The sequence below is a fragment of the Oncorhynchus keta genome, chromosome 27 (assembly GCF_023373465.1).
Source record: "Oncorhynchus keta strain PuntledgeMale-10-30-2019 chromosome 27, Oket_V2, whole genome shotgun sequence".
NCBI lineage: Eukaryota > Metazoa > Chordata > Actinopteri > Salmoniformes > Salmonidae > Oncorhynchus > Oncorhynchus keta.
The window spans coordinates 36056171-36078269 of NC_068447.1; the positions used below are offsets into that span (position 1 = coordinate 36056171).

General features: G+C 44.4%; 1 protein-coding gene across 1 annotated transcript; it reads right to left on the minus strand.

Moving 5' to 3' along the window:
• Positions 1-545: 545 nt before the first annotated feature.
• LOC118359884 (protein-serine O-palmitoleoyltransferase porcupine-like) lies at positions 546-22059 on the minus strand. Its single transcript, XM_052482260.1, has 15 exons — positions 21924-22059; positions 20941-21093; positions 20529-20721; positions 20347-20390; positions 17180-17361; positions 16875-17005; positions 12194-12214; positions 11912-11926; positions 11667-11792; positions 11433-11533; positions 11149-11225; positions 2320-2383; positions 1976-2061; positions 1656-1769; positions 546-1498 (listed from the first exon to the last, which is right to left on the minus strand). The coding sequence occupies exons 2-15, from the start codon at positions 21074-21076 to the stop codon at positions 1397-1399; spliced, it is 1392 nt and encodes a 463-aa protein (XP_052338220.1). The 5' UTR covers positions 21077-21093; positions 21924-22059; the 3' UTR covers positions 546-1396.
• Between the last annotated feature and the right edge of the window lie 40 nt (positions 22060-22099).

Sequence of the window (22099 nt, forward strand, 5' to 3'; positions counted from 1 at the left end):
AAGCATTTCACCTTAAGGTACCTGTTGTATTCGGCGCATGTGACTAATAACATTTGATTGGATTTGACGATAGACAGTGATTACCGATTGATAGAAAATGTATTAAAAAATATCACAGACCTCTCTCAGTAGCATCACACTGATAGGTCAAAGTTTGACAAAGGGACAGTGGTGAAAGGTGCTTTGCTAAGACTGAGCACATGTGCATCGCATGAACCTTGTATTCTAAGGGAAAGCCTAGCAAATGACTGTATATGTTTGAGTACGTTTCCCAGTCACCGTTGTGTAACAGAAACAAAACTGGAAACAAAAGTCCTTAAGGGTCGTTTCTGGACTGGCCCTCATCACATGAACCAAATGAGCAGTAGGTTTCAATGTCCAGTGTGTTCAGGAGCAGTATGTATTCCATCATGAATTATTAATTTCCTTAAAAGCATGTTAAAAAGAGCAGCATGTCGAAAATGACCAACGGCTTTGGTTACAGATGCAACTTCATCTTAAGTTGTGCATTTTCATAATCAGTTTTAAAGCAACATGAAAAACCCTTACTGAGCAATTAAATACTTTTGTATTTTTGACTGAACGACAGTAATGTGGTAGGTATATCAGTTACATAGTTATTAACAGGAAAATGGAAAAAATGTCTCAAATTACACTAGGATGCAAAACATAGTATAAAATGCAGAAACACCAATGTACACTTATTTCTATAAATTAAAAATACATACATTTTCTATTAAAATCCACAAAGGAAATATACTCTTATAATGCTGATTTGTGTGATCACAAAAACAGGGGTTTTACATGCTCTACAAATGTAACAACTAAGTTGGGTGAAATAACAAAATGTAGCTTTCGAATACGGAGGAAAAGGAAAATATTACTTTAATGGCGTATTACGGAATCACTTCTGAAAACTAGACAACGGGTTCTTAGTTGTTCATCAAAGAGAGTGAATGATTGACCACTGTCATGCTAACAGGAAGAGTATTGATTGAGAATCGCATGGAGATGTCTGATCCACATCTGCTGTTATTCTATCTCGCCACAAGGGGTAGACAAATGCAGCAGCTCAAACGAAACGATGTGATTCAGGAAGATTGGGGCATTATTTCAAGAGTATCAAAAATAGTTTGTCGCCAGCAGGTTACAGTAAGTAGATTACCTTGTCTCTTAGGCGGTGTCCTGAGCACTGTATGTTGGTATTGAGAAAATAGTTAATATACTGTCCATAGGGTGGTTGTGTGTACTCTTCAGTCCAATACAACTTCACAGTGCAGGAGTAGAGAGCCGGTCTTTCCTTAACAGGCTCACGTTAATTCCCTCTTGTTATTGCTTCCCTTCTCTATATGTCTCTCTGTCCCCAGCTCTCTCTCGCTCCCTCTCCCTTACACATCTAGAGGATGATGCGGTAGAGCACCCAGCAGCCAAACGTCACCCAGTGGCTGGCCCAGCTCAGCTCCGACCACTTCTGAATGGTGTGGTTGGCCACGCCACTCTGTAGAGGGAGAAAACAGACATGGGTTTGAAATACACAAATCTACCACAACGCTTTGTTCTGAAAGATCTGACGATGCTGCGTGACATTGCATAATCAGAGTAATGTATGAGAGTTTGGCCATCTTATAGCTGAAAAGCATTCAGTAAACAGTTACCTCCTCATCATCATCCATGTAGCCAACACTGGAGTTGAACAGAGAGCCCAGGTATGCCAGGTGGAAGACTGCCAGGGCACTGAAGGCTATATTAATAATGTACACCCACGGGGCCTGTGTGGTTGGGAGAAGGAGAAGAAAGGTCATGCTGTAATGCAAACATTCTTATTGAGGATTTTTTTGGCATCAATATAAGAGTTATTGCGCAATGTGGTATGGTCCATTTGCATGTGACCAACACTGAAAAATCTTTAGACTTTACACAAGAAAATATCATTATGCATAAATATAACTTTTTTTTATTTCTTATTGAACCATACCTTTTTGTTCTTGTGAGTGCAGTTTGGCTGACATTTCTTTGACAGAATACACGCGTTAAAAATGTCTGCCAGTCTCTTCCGCAAAACTGGAACAGAGGGTACGCAATCAATAAGAGGTCACAATGATTTATCCTATCACGCCGACTCACCATTTGCTGTGCATTGTGCCACAGCCAAGTTGATTGTTTGATTAGTAATAAACAAACTCTGCATGTCACCTAAAGTTATTCTCCAAGTGTAAACAATGTTATCCCTGAAAGGTAACGTGGAACTGAAATAAAATTTGAACGTCTATTTTAATTATATATATTTTTTATAGCTAGCCACATCTTCTACAGACTTACCATGCTCAACATATGTGATGAACGCGAGAGACAGTAGCACTGCACCCAGGTGGAAGCTCAGACCCTAAAGGCCAAAGGAGACGACGGTATAACGAAACGATCTCTTATACACACTCATACTCACACCTACACACTCATACTCACACCTACACCTACACACTCATACACACACTTACACACTCATATTCAGACCGACACCTACACACTCATACACACACCTACACACTCATACTCACACCTACACACTCATACTCACACCTACACACTCATACTCACACCTACACACTCATACTCACACCTACACACTCATACACACACCTACATCTACACACTCATACACACACCTACACACTCATACTCACACCTACACCTACACACTCATACACACACCTACATCTACACACTCATACATACACCTACACACTCATACTCACACCTACACCTACACACTCATACACACACCTACATCTACACACTCATACTCACACCTACACCTACACACTCATACACACACCTACATCTACACACTCATACACACACCTACACACTCATACTCACACCTACACACTCATACTCACACCTACACACTCATACTCACACCTACACTTACACACTCATACACACACCTACAGACTCATACTCACACCTACACACTCATACACACACCTACACACTCATACTCACACCTACACACTCATACTCACACCTACACACTCATACTCACACCTACACACACCTACACACTCATACTCACACCTACACACTCATATTCACACCTACACACTCATACTCATACTCACACCTACACACTCATACTCACACCTACACACTCATACACACACCTACACACTCATACTCACACCTACACCTACACACTCATACACACACCTACACACTCATACTCACACACTCATACTCATACTCACACCTACACACTCTTACTCATACTCACACCTACACACTCATACTCACACCTACACACTCTTACTCATACTCACACCTACACACTCATACTCACACCTACACACTCATACTCACACCTACACACTCATACTCACACCTACACACTCATACCTACACACTCATACTCACACCTACACACTCACACCTACACACTCATACTCACACCTACACACTCATACTCACACCTACACACTCATACTCACACCTACACACTCATACTCACACCTACACACTCATACTCACACCTACACACTCATACACACACCTACACACTCATACTCACACCTACACACTCATGCACACACCTACACACTCATACTCACACCTACACACTCATACTCACACCTACACACTCATACTCACACCTACACACTCATACTCACACCTACACACTCATACTCACACCTACACACTCATACTCACACCTACACACTCATACTCACACCTACACACTCATACTCATACTCACACCTACACACTCATACTCACACACCTACACACTCATACTCACACCTACACACTCATACTCATACTCACACCTACACACTCATACACACACTGACATCTACACACTCATACACACACCTACACACTCATACTCACACCTACACCTACACACTCATACACACACCTACACACTCATACTCACACCTACACACTCATACTCATACTCACACCTACACACTCATACTCACACCTACACACTCATACTCACACCTACACACTCATACTCATACCTACACACTCATACTCACACCTACACACTCATACTCACACCTACAGACTCATACTCACACCTACACACTCATATTCATACTCACACACTCATACGCACACCTACACACTCATACTCACACTTACACACTCATACTCACACCTACACACTCATACTCACACCTACACACTCATACTCACACCTACACACTCATACTCACACCTACACACTCATACTCACACCTACACACTCATACACACACCTACACACTCATACTCACACCTACACCTACACACTCATGCACACACCTACACACTCATACTCACACCTACACACTCATACTCACACCTACACACTCATATTCACACCTACACACTCATACTCATACTCACACCTACACACTCATACTCACACCTACACACTCATACTCACACCTACACACTCATACTCATACTCACACCTACACACTCATACTCACACACCTACACACTCATACTCACACCTACACACTCATACTCATACTCACACCTACACACTCATACTCACACCTACACACTCATACACACACTGACATCTACACACTCATACACACACCTACACACTCATACTCACACCTACACCTACACACTCATACACACACCTACACACTCATACTCACACCTACACACTCATACTCATACTCACACCTACACACTCATACTCACACCTACACACTCATACTCACACCTACACACTCATACTCATACCTACACACTCATACTCACACCTACACACTCATACTCACACCTACAGACTCATACTCACACCTACACACTCATATTCATACTCACACACTCATACGCACACCTACACACTCATACTCACACTTACACACTCATACTCACACCTACACACTCATACTCACACCTACACACTCATACTCACACCTACACACTCATACTCACACCTACACACTCATACTCACACCTACACACTCATACACACACCTACACACTCATACTCACACGTACACCTACACACTCATGCACACACCTACACACTCATACTCACACCTACACACTCATACTCACACCTACACACTCATATTCACACCTACACACTCATACTCATACTCACACCTACACACTCATACTCACACCTACACACTCATACTCACACCTACACACTCATACTCATACTCACACCTACACACTCATACTCACACACCTACACACTCATACTCACACCTACACACTCATACTCACACCTACACACTCATACACACACTGACATCTACACACTCATACACACACCTACACACTCATACTCACACCTGCACCTACACACTCATACACACACCTACACACTCATACTCACACCTACACACTCATACTCATACTCACACCTACACACTCATACTCACACCTACACACTCATACTCACACCTACAGACTCATACTCACACCTACACACTCATATTCATACTCACACCTACACACTCATACTCACACCTACACACTCATACTCACACCTACACACTCATAATCACACCTACACACTCATACTCATACCTACACACTCATACTCATACTCACACCTACACACTCATAATCACACCTACACACTCATACTCATACCTACACACTCATACTCATACTCACACCTACACACTCATACTCACACCTACACACTCATACTCACACCTACACACTCATACTCATACTCACACCTACACACTCATACTCACACCTACACACTCATACTCACACCTACACACTCATACTCACACTTACACACTCATACTCACACCTACACACTCATACTCACACCTACACACTCATACTCACACCTGCACACTCATACTCACACCTACACAGTCATACTCATACTCACACCTACACACTCACACCCACACCTACACACTCATACTCACACCTACACCTACACACTCATACACACACCTACACACTCATACTCACACCTACACACTCATACACACACCTACACACTCATACTCACACCTACACATACACACTCATACTCACACCTACACACTCATACTCACACCTACACACTCATACTCACACCCACACCTACACACTCATACTCACACCTACACCTACACACTCATACACACACCTACACACTCATACTCACACCTACACACTCATACACACACCTACACACTCATACTCACACCTACACCTACACACTCATACTCACACCTACACCTACACACTCATACACACACCTACACACTCATACTCACACCTACACACTCATACTCACACCTACACCTACACACTCATACACACACCTACACACTCATACATACTCACACCTACACACTCATACTCACACCTACACCTACACACTCATACACACACCTACACACTCATACTCACACCTACACACTCATACTCACACCTACACACTCATACTCACACCCACACCTACACACTCATACTCACACCTACACACTCATACACACACCTACACACTCATACTCACACCCACACCTACACACTCATACTCACACCCACACCTACACACTCATACACACACCTACACACTCATACTCACACCCACACCTACACACTCATACTCACACCCACACCTACACACTCATACTCACACCTACACACTCATACACACACCTACACACTCATACTCACACCTACACCTACACACTCATACTCACACCTACACCTACACACTCATACACACACCTACACACTCATACTCACAACTACACACTCATACTCACACCTACACCTACACACTCATACACACACCTACACACTCATACTCACACCTACACACTCATACACACACCTACACACTCATACTCACACCTACACACTCATACTCACACCCACACCTACACACTCATACTCACACCTACACACTCATACACACACCTACACACTCATACTCACACCTACACACTCATACTCACACCTACACCTACACACTCATACACACACCTACACACTCATACATACTCACACCTACACACTCATACTCACACCTACACCTACACACTCATACACACACCTACACACTCATACTCACACCTGCACACTCATACTCACACCTACACACTCATACTCACACCCACACCTACACACTCATACTCACACCTACACACTCATACACACACCTACACAATCATACTCACACCCACACCTACACACTCATACTCACACCCACACCTACACACTCATACACACACCTACACACTCATACACACACCTACACACTCATACTCACACCTACACACTCATACTCACACCTACACACTCATACTCACACCTACACACTCATACACACACCTACACACTCATACATACTCACACCTACACACTCATACTCACACCTACACCTACACACTCATACACACACCTACACACTCATACTCACACCTACACACTCATACTCACACCTACACACACTCACATACCTACACACTCACACCCACACCTACACACTCATACTCACACCTACACACTCATACACACACCTACACACTCATACTCACACCCACACCTACACACTCATACACACACCTACACACTCATACTCACACCCACACCTACACACTCATACTCACACCCACACCTACACACTCATACTCACACCTACACACTCATACACACACCTACACACTCATACTCACACCTACACCTACACACTCATACTCACACCTACACCTACACACTCATACACACACCTACACACTCATACTCACAACTACACACTCATACTCACACCTACACCTACACACTCATACACACACCTACACACTCATACTCACACCTACACACTCATACACACACCTACACACTCATACTCACACCTACACACTCATACTCACACCCACACCTACACACTCATACTCACACCTACACACTCATACACACACCTACACACTCATACTCACACCTACACACTCATACTCACACCCACACCTACACACTCATACTCACACCGACACACTCATACTCACACCCACACCTACACACTCATACACACACCTACACACTTATACTCACACCTACACCTACACACTCATACACACACACCTACACACTCATACTCACACCTACACCTACACACTCATACACACACCTACACACTCATACTCACACCTACACACTCATACTCATACCTACACACTCATACTCATACTCACACCTACACACTCATACTCACACCTACACACTCATACTCACACCTACACACTCATACTCATACTCACACCTACACACTCATACTCACACCTACACACTCATACTCACACCTACACACTCATACTCACACTTACACACTCATACTCACACCTACACACTCATACTCACACCTACACACTCATACTCACACCTGCACACTCATACTCACACCTACACAGTCATACTCATACTCACACCTACACACTCACACCCACACCTACACACTCATACTCACACCTACACCTACACACTCATACACACACCTACACACTCATACTCACACCTACACACTCATACACACACCTACACACTCATACTCACACCTACACATACACACTCATACTCACACCTACACACTCATACTCACACCTACACACTCATACTCACACCCACACCTACACACTCATACTCACACCTACACCTACACACTCATACACACACCTACACACTCATACTCACACCTACACACTCATACACACACCTACACACTCATACTCACACCTACACCTACACACTCATACTCACACCTACACCTACACACTCATACACACACCTACACACTCATACTCACACCTACACACTCATACTCACACCTACACCTACACACTCATACACACACCTACACACTCATACATACTCACACCTACACACTCATACTCACACCTACACCTACACACTCATACACACACCTACACACTCATACTCACACCTACACACTCATACTCACACCTACACACTCATACTCACACCCACACCTACACACTCATACTCACACCTACACACTCATACACACACCTACACACTCATACTCACACCCACACCTACACACTCATACTCACACCCACACCTACACACTCATACACACACCTACACACTCATACTCACACCCACACCTACACACTCATACTCACACCCACACCTACACACTCATACTCACACCTACACACTCATACACACACCTACACACTCATACTCACACCTACACCCTACACACTCATACTCACACCTACACCTACACACTCATACACACACCTACACACTCATACTCACAACTACACACTCATACTCACACCTACACCTACACACTCATACACACACCTACACACTCATACTCACACCTACACACTCATACACACACCTACACACTCATACTCACACCTACACACTCATACTCATACCCACACCTACACACTCATACTCACACCTACACACTCATACACACACCTACACACTCATACTCACACCTACACACTCATACTCACACCTACACCTACACACTCATACACACACCTACACACTCATACATACTCACACCTACACACTCATACTCACACCTACACCTACACACTCATACACACACCTACACACTCATACTCACACCTACACACTCATACTCACACCTACACACTCATACTCACACCCACACCTACACACTCATACTCACACCTACACACTCATACACACACCTACACAATCATACTCACACCCACACCTACACACTCATACTCACACCCACACCTACACACTCATACACACACCTACACACTCATACACACACCTACACACTCATACTCACACCTACACACTCATACTCACACCTACACACTCATACTCACACCTACACACTCATACACACACCTACACACTCATACATACTCACACCTACACACTCATACTCACACCTACACCTACACACTCATACACACACCTACACACTCATACTCACACCTACACACTCATACTCACACCTACACACTCATACTCACACCCACACCTACACACTCATACTCACACCTACACACTCATACACACACCTACACACTCATACTCACACCCACACCTACACACTCATACTCACACCCACACCTACACACTCATACACACACCTACACACTCATACTCACACCCACACCTACACACTCATACTCACACCCACACCTACACACTCATACTCACACCTACACACTCATACACACACCTACACACTCATACTCACACCTACACCTACACACTCATACTCACACCTACACCTACACACTCATACACACACCTACACACTCATACTCACAACTACACACTCATACTCACACCTACACCTACACACTCATACACACACCTACACACTCATACTCACACCTACACACTCATACACACACCTACACACTCATACTCACACCTACACACTCATACTCACACCCACACCTACACACTCATACTCACACCTACACACTCATACACACACCTACACACTCATACTCACACCTACACACTCATACTCACACCCACACCTACACACTCATACTCACACCGACACACTCATACTCACACCCACACCTACACACTCATACACACACCTACACACTTATACTCACACCTACACCTACACACTCATACACACACACCTACACACTCATACTCACACCTACACCTACACACTCATACACACACCTACACACTCATACACACACCTACACACTCATACTCACACCTGCACCTACACACTCATACTCACACCTACACACTCATACTCACACCCACACCTACACACTCATACTCACACCTACACACTCATACTCACACCTACACACGCATACTCACACCCACACCTACACACTCATACTCACACCCACACCTACACACTCATACTCACACCCACACCTACACACTCATACTCACACCCGCACCTACACACTCATACTCACACCCACACCTACACACTCATACTCACACCTACACACTCATACTCACACCTACACACTCATACTCACACCTACACACTCATACTCACACCTACACACTCATACTCACACCTACACACTCATACTCACACCTACACACTCATACTCACACCTACACACTCATACTCACACCCACACCTACACACTCATACTCACACCTACACACTCATACTCACACCCGCACCTGCTCGCGCAAACTCACATGTAGAAGTGTACTGGCTGCGTAAGTCACTAGGATGGCTGGAAAGGTTCCAAGGTTGCGAGCACGGGCAAAAACATCTGGGTGATCAGACAGAAACAGTTGTCAGGGGATCAACTTTGTATTCCGGTTTTTAAAAAAAGAGCAATTGAGTTGGGATGTTTACTGCTTTAAATGTCATTGTTGGAGGACAACTGTGAAAATAGAAGGGGGGGGGGGATGTTGTATTATTTGTTATATGTAGGCTCACAATGCTGTAAATATGTTCTATTTCACAGAAAGCTTACAGGTGCTGAGCCATCGGGACATGGGCAGATTCCACGAGGTGGCCACCTCCACCATAGATCTGGGAAACTCCACATGAAGGGGCCTAGCAACAGTCATATCCCTATAGAAGAAAACACAGGCATTTCAGTTGGGCTGTTTGAGGGGTAAAAGAGAACTGGGGGGGGACAAAAAAATATTTAACTTATAGCAAGTCAGTGTCAAGCCTAGTCACCATGATGCTTCAGTGCACTGACCATTTGAGGTTGTCTTTCTCTTCAGTAAAGCCTGCTCCAGCCAGAGTGGTGCTGGTCTCACTCAGGTAACCCACAAAGTAGTTGCTGAAGTGGAAGGAGAGTGCATTCTCGTAGGCTAGGAGCCAGCTAAAGGTCAATGAAAGAAGGTTCCATTAGAAGACACTTGGCACAATTAAAGCCTCAAATGACATTTAACAACAATACAACTTCTCTATTTTAATATAAATTGCAAAAACATACAGCACCTTGCCACAGCACCTCTGTGCAGCAAACAATTGAAGGAAAATTGTAATCATTTATCACCATTTTCATTTGATTTGATACTCACATTTTTAAGTCTCATGGCATGAGTGGGCAGGGCAGAGACAGACAAGGTTGGGGGAATGATTGGTGTACAGACGTGCAGGTGACAGGGAGGTGGCACAGCTGCTGAGTTAGAAATGGACATGCAGCATTAATTACAGGGACAGCCGGGGGACGGGGGGACGGGGGACATTCTATCGTCATAATATCAGATAAATAATTACCCGATCTTCCGTTTTGTTTTGCTGGGGATAAAGCCCAGGCAAGACAAGACCATTTATTGAATGGGAGAGAAAGAAACAAATCAGAATCTGACCGTTACATTACTGAAACACATTACTCAAACAGCTTTCCTACAAAAACATTTAGGGGAGAGTAAGGTTAGTTGAGCCAAAGGGGTAAATTGAGCCACCCTTGTTTCTAGGACACCATACAGAAAATGAATAATTTGACCAAGTATTTAGGAAGAGGTCACCATTTCATGGAGTCTGTAAAGGAAGAAACCACATGGAAGAAGTGGTTAGCAAAGTCGGGTCCAAAAAACAGATTTTCACCAAGTCAAATGAATGTATTGTGTTAAGAGGTTTTATGATGTTTCTATCTAAACCAAAGTAGATGTTTTTAAGATTATTCGATAAATCTGTTGGGGTCTCTATAAGCTTCAATATCAGGTCCTAAACCTAGCATGAAAGTGCATCCTTGTAGCTGTGTGGGATAATATAGTCCAAATGTTTTCCTTGGGGTTGAGCAAATGGAAGTGTTTTCTTCCCAGGCATAATGCAAGGCATTATCATTGGCACATGAGGTAACAACAGGGCTATGATAAAAGTGTTAAAAAAAAAAAATTAAAAAGTATTTGTTAGGTTTTATGCCTCACAAACACATACTGAGCAGCACCTAACCCAAACCCTTACCCTAAACGGGGTATCCAAATCCCAACCCTCCCCATACACTGATACATCTTCTCTTTCCCTTCTTTGAGTGCGCCCCTCTCTTAAATCATGTTTTTTTTATTGATTGTTTATTTTCATAACTGTAAAGCGACTTTGGGTCCTTGACAAGCGCTACATACCCCAAGTATTATTATTAAAAGATGCTTAAAATGTTGAAAATAATTTTTCAAAACGATTGCGATTGTGTAGCATTTCGCTACACTCGCATTAACATCTGCTAACCATGTGTATGTGACAAATAAAATTTGATTTGATTTGAGTTTGGGAAATAAACATATACCTGGTTCTAAAAAGGTACCACTCAGCCCCTATTATTTAATTCAGTACAGAAACGTGTAGGCGACTTAACTTACCCCATAGCCCGGCTAAGTTGTGCCAAGAGAACCCTTTTTTTGGACAAGCTATGCTTCAAAACTGTAATGTTAACATGTATTCTGATTTCCAGGTATACACTTCATTCTACAGCTAGAAGACTCCTGATATCGCCAGGATTGATGAGTATATATATTTTTTGTCGTTGTCTGTTGTGGTCTAGTACTGTCTTTTTGCTAGCTAGGGCCATCTCCTTTAAGTGCTGTCGGTTTTCCCAGTAGCCTACTTGGTGTGTGAACTGCTGCCTGCGCATCATTTGCAGATTGTTGTTGACAAATCAACCAGGGTCAAGAGGCAGGGCAATTTGTGACTTGTTTCGGTAATCAGTGGCTGTATTGGAGAGGGAGTGGTTTCACCTCTCCTAGGCAATCAGCAATAAGTACAGGCGTGCTCTCCACCTCTGCTAGGCAACTAGCAATTATTGTTAGTTATTCAGTCTCTTTTAAATTGATGTAGTTCTGGCCTTGAGCTGTTATTGTCTATTAAAGGTTCTGTGTTATTTCATGTTTTGTGTGGACCCCAGGAAGAGTAGCTGCCTCTTTTGCAACAGCTAATGAAGATCCTAATCAAATACCCTGGTTTCTCAGCGGCAGCTGGAAGTGGCGGTTTTGTCACAAGACTAAGACAGTCGCTGAAACAAAGACTGTTTTGCCGAGTTGTTCTGTGGAGTTAATCGAGGAAGGAAAAAGAGGAAGGCTCCACACCACTCTCGCACCGGAGTATCTTACCTCGTTATTTACAGATGATCAAATGTTGCTCTTTTGTAGCTTTGTCAACTGTGTGTGTTTTCTATACCTGTTCCTTCCTCTCCCTGTAGACTTACAGACGCTCCCCACTCCTTGGCTGCAACATTTCTAATTTAGTTGCCCTTCAGTCCCTTGACTTTTTGTCCCTAATGGAGGCATGGATCACCCCGGAGGACACCGCTACTCCAACTGCTCGTTCTTCATCTGACTGTTTTCTCTCATCTGGTCATCGTGGTGGTGGCACAGGGCTACTCATTTATCCTTAGTTGAGATTTGATCTTTTCTCCATCTCTCACCTGTCCATCTCCTTATTTGAATGCCATGCTGTCACTGTCAATTGTCCACTCAAGCTTAACATTATTGCCATCTATCACCCACCAGGTGCCCTTGGAGAGATCCTCAGTGAGCTTGACACCTTGATTAGCTGATTTCCTGACGATGGCTCACCACTCTTCGTGCTTGGCAACTTCAACCTCCCGACGTGTGCCTTTGATTAATTTCTTTCCAACTCTCTCTTTCCCCTCACCCTTTCCCAAACCCCTTCCAACTCACAAGGCAGGCAATACGCTTGACCTCATCTTTACTAGAGGCTGCTCGCCTACTAATCACACTGCAACCCCCCGCCAGGTCTCTGATCACTACTTTGTTTCCTGTTCTGTCCACCTCTCCTCCAACCCTAACCACTCAGCCCCTACCCAGATGGTAATGCGCCGTTGCAATCTTCTCTCTCTCTCTCCCACTGTTCTGGCCTCTTCTATCCTATCATCTCTCCCTTCTGCTAAATCCTTCTACCTCCTGTCTCCTGATTCTGCCTCTTCGACCCTACTCTACACCCTTTCCGCGTCCTATGACTCACACTGTCCCCTTTCCTCCCGGCCCGGCTCAGCCTTCCCCTCCTGCTCCGTTACTGAGTGGCTCATTGCGAGCTTACAGAATGGGCTGAAGGCAGCTGTGAGGACCTATCATCCTTTCACTCCCTCCTCTCCACATTCTCTTCCTCTGTATCTGCTGCTAAAGCCACTTTCTACCACTATACATTTCAAGCTTCTGCCTCCAACCCCAAGGAAACTCTTTTCCACCTTCTCCTCCCTCCTGAATCCTCCACCTCCTCTCAGTGGATGACTTTGTCAATCATTTTTGAAGGAATGGTTGACGACATCCGCTACTCATTCACTCAGCCTATTGAGTCCACTGGTCTCACTCACACAGAACTACCCTAAGCCTTGACCTCGTTCTCCCCTCCCTCTCCAGATCACATTCTGCGACTAGTGAGCTCTGGCTGACCGACAACCTGCCCGCTCGACCCCATCCCCTCCTCCCTTCTCCAGACCATCTCTGGAGATCTTCCCCCATTCCTCACTTCCCTCATCAACTCATCCCTGAGCACTGGCTATGCCCCCTCTGACTTCAAAATGGCCTGAGTTGCTCCACACCTCAAGAAACCAACACAACATATCTGACATCAAAAACTATAGACCTGTATCCCTTCTTTCTTTTCTTTCCAAAATACTTGAGTGCGCTGTCTCTGATCAACTTTCTTGCTATCTCTCTCAGAACGATCCTCTTGACTCTAACCTGTCAGGCTTCAAAACGAGTCACTTAACCAAGACTGCTCTCCTCTGTGTCCCGGAGGCTCTCTGCTCTGCCAAAGCTGACTCTCTCCTCTTTTCTCATCTTACTAGCTAAATTACTAAAATGGCTCAACTTAGCCTACCATCCCCTATATTACACTTTTTTTGGACAATCACAAACATCAATTTCTGTGGATGCTTTTTCTGACCTACAGTAAATCATTACAACAGCACTAAGAGGTTAGCTAATCCACTCACTTGCGTAGCAGCCTGTCCCCTTGAACCATCAGATCCTCCTCTCAGAGCTGGGCATCTCAGGCTCTGCACACTCTTTGATTGCATCCTACTTGGCAGGCCACCCTACCAGGTGATGTGGAGAGGATCTGTGTCTGCACCACATACTCTCACTACTGGTGTCCCCCAGGGCTCGGTTCTAGGCCCTCTACTCTTCTCACTATACACCAAGTTACTCATCTCCATCATATCCTCACATGGTCTCTCCTATCATTCCTATGCGGACACACTCAACTACTTTTCTCCTTCCCCCCTTCTGACACCCAGGTGGCGACACGCATCTCTGTGTGCCTGACAGACATCTCCACTTGGATGTCGTACCTCAAGCTCAACCTCGACAAGACGGAGCTGCTCTTCCTTCCAGGGAATGCCTGCCTGCTCAAAGACCTCTCCATCATGGTTGACAACTCCAGTGTCACCTTCCCAGAGTGCAAAGAACCTTGGCGTGACCTGGACAACACCCTGTAGTTCGCTTCAAACATCAAAGCAGTGACAAGCGCCTGCAGGTTCATGCTCTACAACATCCGTAGAGTACAACATCCCGCACAGCCCAGTCCAAGCTCTTCTCTGTCCTGGCACCTCAATGGTGGAACCAGCTTCCCCCTGAAGCTAGGACAGCAGAGTCCATCTTCTGAAATCCTACTTATTCAAAGAGCATTTCAATAAAATAATGCTCCTCCTCACCATGACCCCCCCCCACCACCTTCTAGCTCCGACTCTACTGATAGCTAAATTATTGAGGAAAAATGTACTTTCCATGCCTGTGATATGTGGTTGTCCCACCTAGTTATCTTAAGATAAATGCTCTAAGTCCCTCTGGATAGGAGCGTCTGCTATATTACTAAAATGGCCCACCCTCCCCTATGTTGCACTTTTTTTGGATGATCACAAACATCAATGTTTGTGGATGCTTTTATGACCTACAGTAAATCATGACAACAGCACTAAGAGGTTAGCTAATCCACTTACTTGTGTAGCAGCTTGTCCCCATAGATGGGGATGAAGTAAGGGAAGAGGTAGGGAGCAACACAATTCGAGATGACCAGACACAGTTGGCTCTTCACCCAGCTGACACACACTTTCCATATCCAGGAGAAGCTCTGAGGAAGAAGAGAACATCTATATACCATCTTTCTCTCTCTATTCCCTCCACCCATGTCCCCTCCCCCCTTATCCTAGCATGGTTAAACCAGACTAGCAAGTGCAGCATTTAGTCTGGTTTAACCAGGCTACCCTTATCTCTATACCAAGACAAGACTTAGTGCTGAACTCACCAGCTTGCGGCCCTCTATAGCCTCTCTGTAGCTGTTGAAGCTGATCCAGGGTCCGAAAATGACCGTTCCCACAAAGTAGATGTAGCCCATGAACTCCACAGGAGAGGGCACGTTGGTCACCACACCTCGGTCCAGGTCAAAGGCCAGAGAAATGGCCTTCATAGCCACCACCATCTGGGAACCTGCAGATACATACCGCAGTGAGTCTTCAAATATTAATTACAGCTGAAGTCGGAAGTTTACATACACTTAGGTTGGAGTCCTTAAAACTCGTTTTTCAACCACTCCACAAATTTCTTGTTAACAAACTATAGTTTTGCCAAGTCTACTTTGTGCGTGACACAATTTTCCCAACAATTGTCTACAGGCAGGATATTTCACTTATAATTCACTGTATCACAATTCCAGTGGGTCAGAAGTTTACATACACTAAGTTGACTGTGCCTTTAAACAGCTTGGAAAATTCCAGAAAATTATGTTATGACTTTAGAAGCTTCTGATAGGCTAATTGACATCATTTGATTCAATTGAGGTGTACCTGTGGATGTAATTGAAGGTGTACCTGTGGATGTGTTTCAAGGCCTACCTTCCAACTCACTGCCTCTTTGCTTGATGTCATGGGAAAATCAAAAGAAATCAGCCAAGACCTCAGAAAATAATTGTAGACCTCCACAAGTCTGGGTCATCCTTGGGAGCAATTTCCAAACACCTGAAGGTACCACGTTCATCTGTACAAACAATAGTACGCAAGTATAAATACAATGGGACCACGCAGCCGTCATACCGCTCAGGAAGGAGACGCGTTCTGTCTCCTAGAGATGAACGTACCTTGGTGCAAATCAATCCCAGAACAACAGCAAAGGAACTTGTGAAGATACTGGAGGAAACGGGTCCAAAAGTATCTATATCCACAGCAAAACGAGTCCTATAACGACTTAACCTGAAAGGCCGCTCAGCAAGGAAGAAGCCACTGCTCCAAGTCCGCCATTAAAACGCCAGACTACGGTTTGCAACTGCACATGGGGACAAAGATCGTACTTTTGGAGAAATGTCCTCTGGTCTGATGAAACAAAAATAAAACTGTTTGGCCATAATGACCATTGTTATGTTTGGAGGAAAAAGGGGGAGGCTTGCAAGCCGAAGAACACCATCCCAACCGTGAAGCACAGGGGTGGCAGCATCATGTTGTGGGGGTGCTTTGCTGCAGGAGGGACTGGTGACTTCACAAAATAGATCATGAGGAGGAACAATTATGTGGATATATTGAAGCAACATCTCAAGACATCAGTCAGGAAGTTAAAGTTTGGTCGCAAATGGGTCTTCCAAATGGACAATGACCCCGAGCATACTTCCAAAGTTGTGGCAAAATGGCTTAAAGACAACAAAATCAAGGTCACAAAGCCCTGACCTCAATCCATAGAAAATGTTACCCCTTTTTTTCTCCCCAATTGTTTTTTTAGTAGCTACAATGTTGTCTCATCGCTACAACTCCCGTACGAGCTCGGGAGAGACGAAGGTTGAAAGTCATACATCCTCCGATACACAACCCAACCAAGCCGCACTGCTTCTTAACACAGCGCCATCCAACCCTGAAACCAGCACCAATGTGTCAGAGGAAACACCGTTCACCTGGAAACCTCGGTTAGCCGCACACTGCGCCCGGCCCGCCACAGGAGTCACTGGTGCGCGATGAGACAAGGATTTCCCTACCGGCCAAACCCTCCCTAACCCGGACGATGCTAGGCCAATTGTGCATCGCCCCACGGACCTCCCGGTCGCGGACGGTTACGACAGAGCCTGGGCGTGAACCCAAAGTCTCTGGTGGCACAGCTGGCGCTGCAGTACAGCGCCATTAACCACTGTGCCACCCGGGAGGCCTCACCCAACTTATTGTGGGAAGCTTGTGGAAAGCTACCCGAAATGTTTGACCCAAGTCAAACAATTTAAAGGAAATGCTACCAAATACTAATTGAGTGTATGTAAACTTCTGACCCCCTGGGAACGTGATGAAAGAAATAAAAGCTGAAATAATCATTCTCTCTACTATTATTTTGACATTTCACATTCTTAAAATAAAGTGTTGATCCTAACTGACCTAAAACAGGGAATTTTTTACTAGGATTAAATGTCAGAAATGCATTTGGCTAAGGTGCATGTAAACTTCCGACTTCAACTGTAAATGTTTTCATTAATACGGTGAACATTGGTTGTAGCAGGGGTTGAAACCAAAATATTTTAATATTGTTTCGTTCTGAACAGGATAAACAAAATTATCTCATTCCGACCAGCAAAATAAAGACCTGAACCGGTTCGAACCAAAAAAGTAACGGTTTATATCGTTCCTTTGTCACTTTTTAAACCTATGAAATCTTTTTATTTTTTTCATTTAGCTCAACTATAATTTCTTCACCAATCATGCGAGCAAGATATAGCTCAGTGAGTTGTTTTATATGTGTGATGGAAAGACAAGTGTAGGATGCAAAATGCAACTTACATTTTGCAAGAGGGTGGAGGAGGAAGCTTGGCTCGAAGCGCTGGGCATCTTGTAATGACATGCATTATCTTAATTAGGCCCACAGAATTATACCTACGAAGGAGTGACTTCTATGGAGGAACTTTGAATGTCTTTGAACTTCAGAGTTGGCCTAATGTTGGACAAGAGAAGTAAGCTAGCGAACAAGCTTGTATGTGCAAAGCGGCACCAGAATTAAAAACACGTCTCACCTTTTTGTAGTTAATAAAGCCACCTATAGTATTCCTAACTAGCACTAGAAAAAGTTAATAAATTCTTCTCTAATTGAAAATCTCTCTCCTCCTGAATCTCGCTTGTAATATCTGTAGGCTAGCTATGCTTTGGAGGGGGAGGGGCAGTTAGCCTACACACACTGGCAAAGAGTTTCAGCTGGCAGGCACACTGGAAGAATTTTCTGATTGGCAGAGGGGGGCTTTGCATAGGTGCCTTGTTGCATTTTTTTGTGGGACTGGGAAAAAATTCCCGGAATGTAAAAGAGCGTTAACTGGTTCCAATGCTTTTAAAATAATGGTTATGTGCTAGAACAGTATAAATCACTTTCGTTCCTGGTTCTGATTCTGTTCCTTGAAAAAAATATAAACTGGTTGCAACTCCTGGTTTGTAGTGTATATTCACGCTGAGAGTAAGTACCAACCTCTCATTTTGTGCCAGGTGGTGGTGTCCATCATATGCAACTCTCTGGAAGGAAAAGGGGAGAGTAGACTGATTAGACAACCATTTTCAATGCACTTTGAGGGATTTGATCACTGGCTGTTTATCATCCATTCTCTTTACTCAAACAGGCATCTGATGTTACCTGGTAACAGATCTACCTACCCCATGAGCAGGTAGATGAGGACGGTGATGGAGAGGAAGGTGGCCCGGTTACTGGAGTGCCGACAGAGGAAGAGGATGAGGTAGCATAGTAGACTGAGCAGCACCACCCACACCATGTGGAGCTCAAAGAACAGGTACAGGGCGTAGAACCCTCCTGCCACAGTGCTCAGGTGTTTCACATAAGAGGGGAGGCCTGACCAGGGGAACAAGACAACAAAAACAACAACGCACACAGAAGAGAATGAGAACATGTAGTAGTAGACATTAGTATAACATGCATCTAATTATTAAGTTCTACATCATTTCTCAAATGTCAAAATCACTCTCCTATGACTCATCATGTTCTGTCGTTACCAGGAGCTCTGTTATATTCCAAAAGTCACATTTCACGCAAAGGAATGCAAAATGTCACCCAGAATCCAGAGAAGTCGGCATAGAAGGCAGATGACCAGAAGCTGCCACACCTGCTCCAGGCCCTGCTGAGCAGTGGGTAGAAGGCAGCCCTCTGCAAGCTCTTGAAAGAACTCCTGTCGGCTGAAGGACCCCATCACGCCATGCACAGGACCTTAGAAAGACAGGGGGGAAATAATAACGAGGAAGTATGTTCTAATAGGCAACATTACACATTCTAATGTATAAGTTCCAATGGAAATAACACACGTGACCATCACTCTTCTTTCTTTGTGCATGCAGACAATGGCAGTGATACACCATGCATCACGATTGACACATCTGTGCACCCTGCTGCAGGGGCTTAATGAGGCATTACCAGACCTTGATAAGGAAGATTCGCGATAAGCAGTTTTATTCCATTATAGGAGCAAGTAGACTGGTTCCAATTAAACGTGTAAAAGGTGGTGTATTGAGTGATAGGACAGTGAGTGGCACTGGTGCAGCTGTGTGCATCATGGACTGAGTACCAGGCGATCTGCTAAATCAATGTTGGCTAAATCATCAATTCGGCCAAATAATCTACTACAAATTGACATGTTTATGTAATTTCGCAATTTAAAAAAAACTACTTGAATGCTAGTTTACAAGGACCAACTCGCATGTAGCTAGCTAGCAAGGCTAGCAGTGCATTACAAATCCTGCTTCGTCCTGATCCGCAGTGCAGTTTTCACACTACGCTTAGTATTTGCAAAGCTCGTAACTATAGACCTCCACTATTGTGCTTAGTTGAAAACATTATCTATTTGCTATTAAATTAATTCACTGACCATGCTTTCCCCATCAATCATCAGACATGATCAGATAATAAAATAGCTAGTGGCTGGATAGCCAGCCGACCCCCACGCTCTACAACGCCAGCGGGAGACAGCCACTGGTTCAACGAGACTCATTATTCCACACTTCACTTGCTTGAATTGTTTTGAGGAAAATAATGGGTCTTACCTTCAAACCAACCCTTCAACTAGCTGTTGTGTAAAATGAGTCTACGCGTCTGTTTATTCTCTCTGTAGCCACTTGACACGATAATGTACTTCACGCACTGTCGGTCCTGATGCTGACACCAAACTCCAGGTCACAGCATCAGCAGCAGTCGCTTCAGCCATTCATGCAGCCAGTGA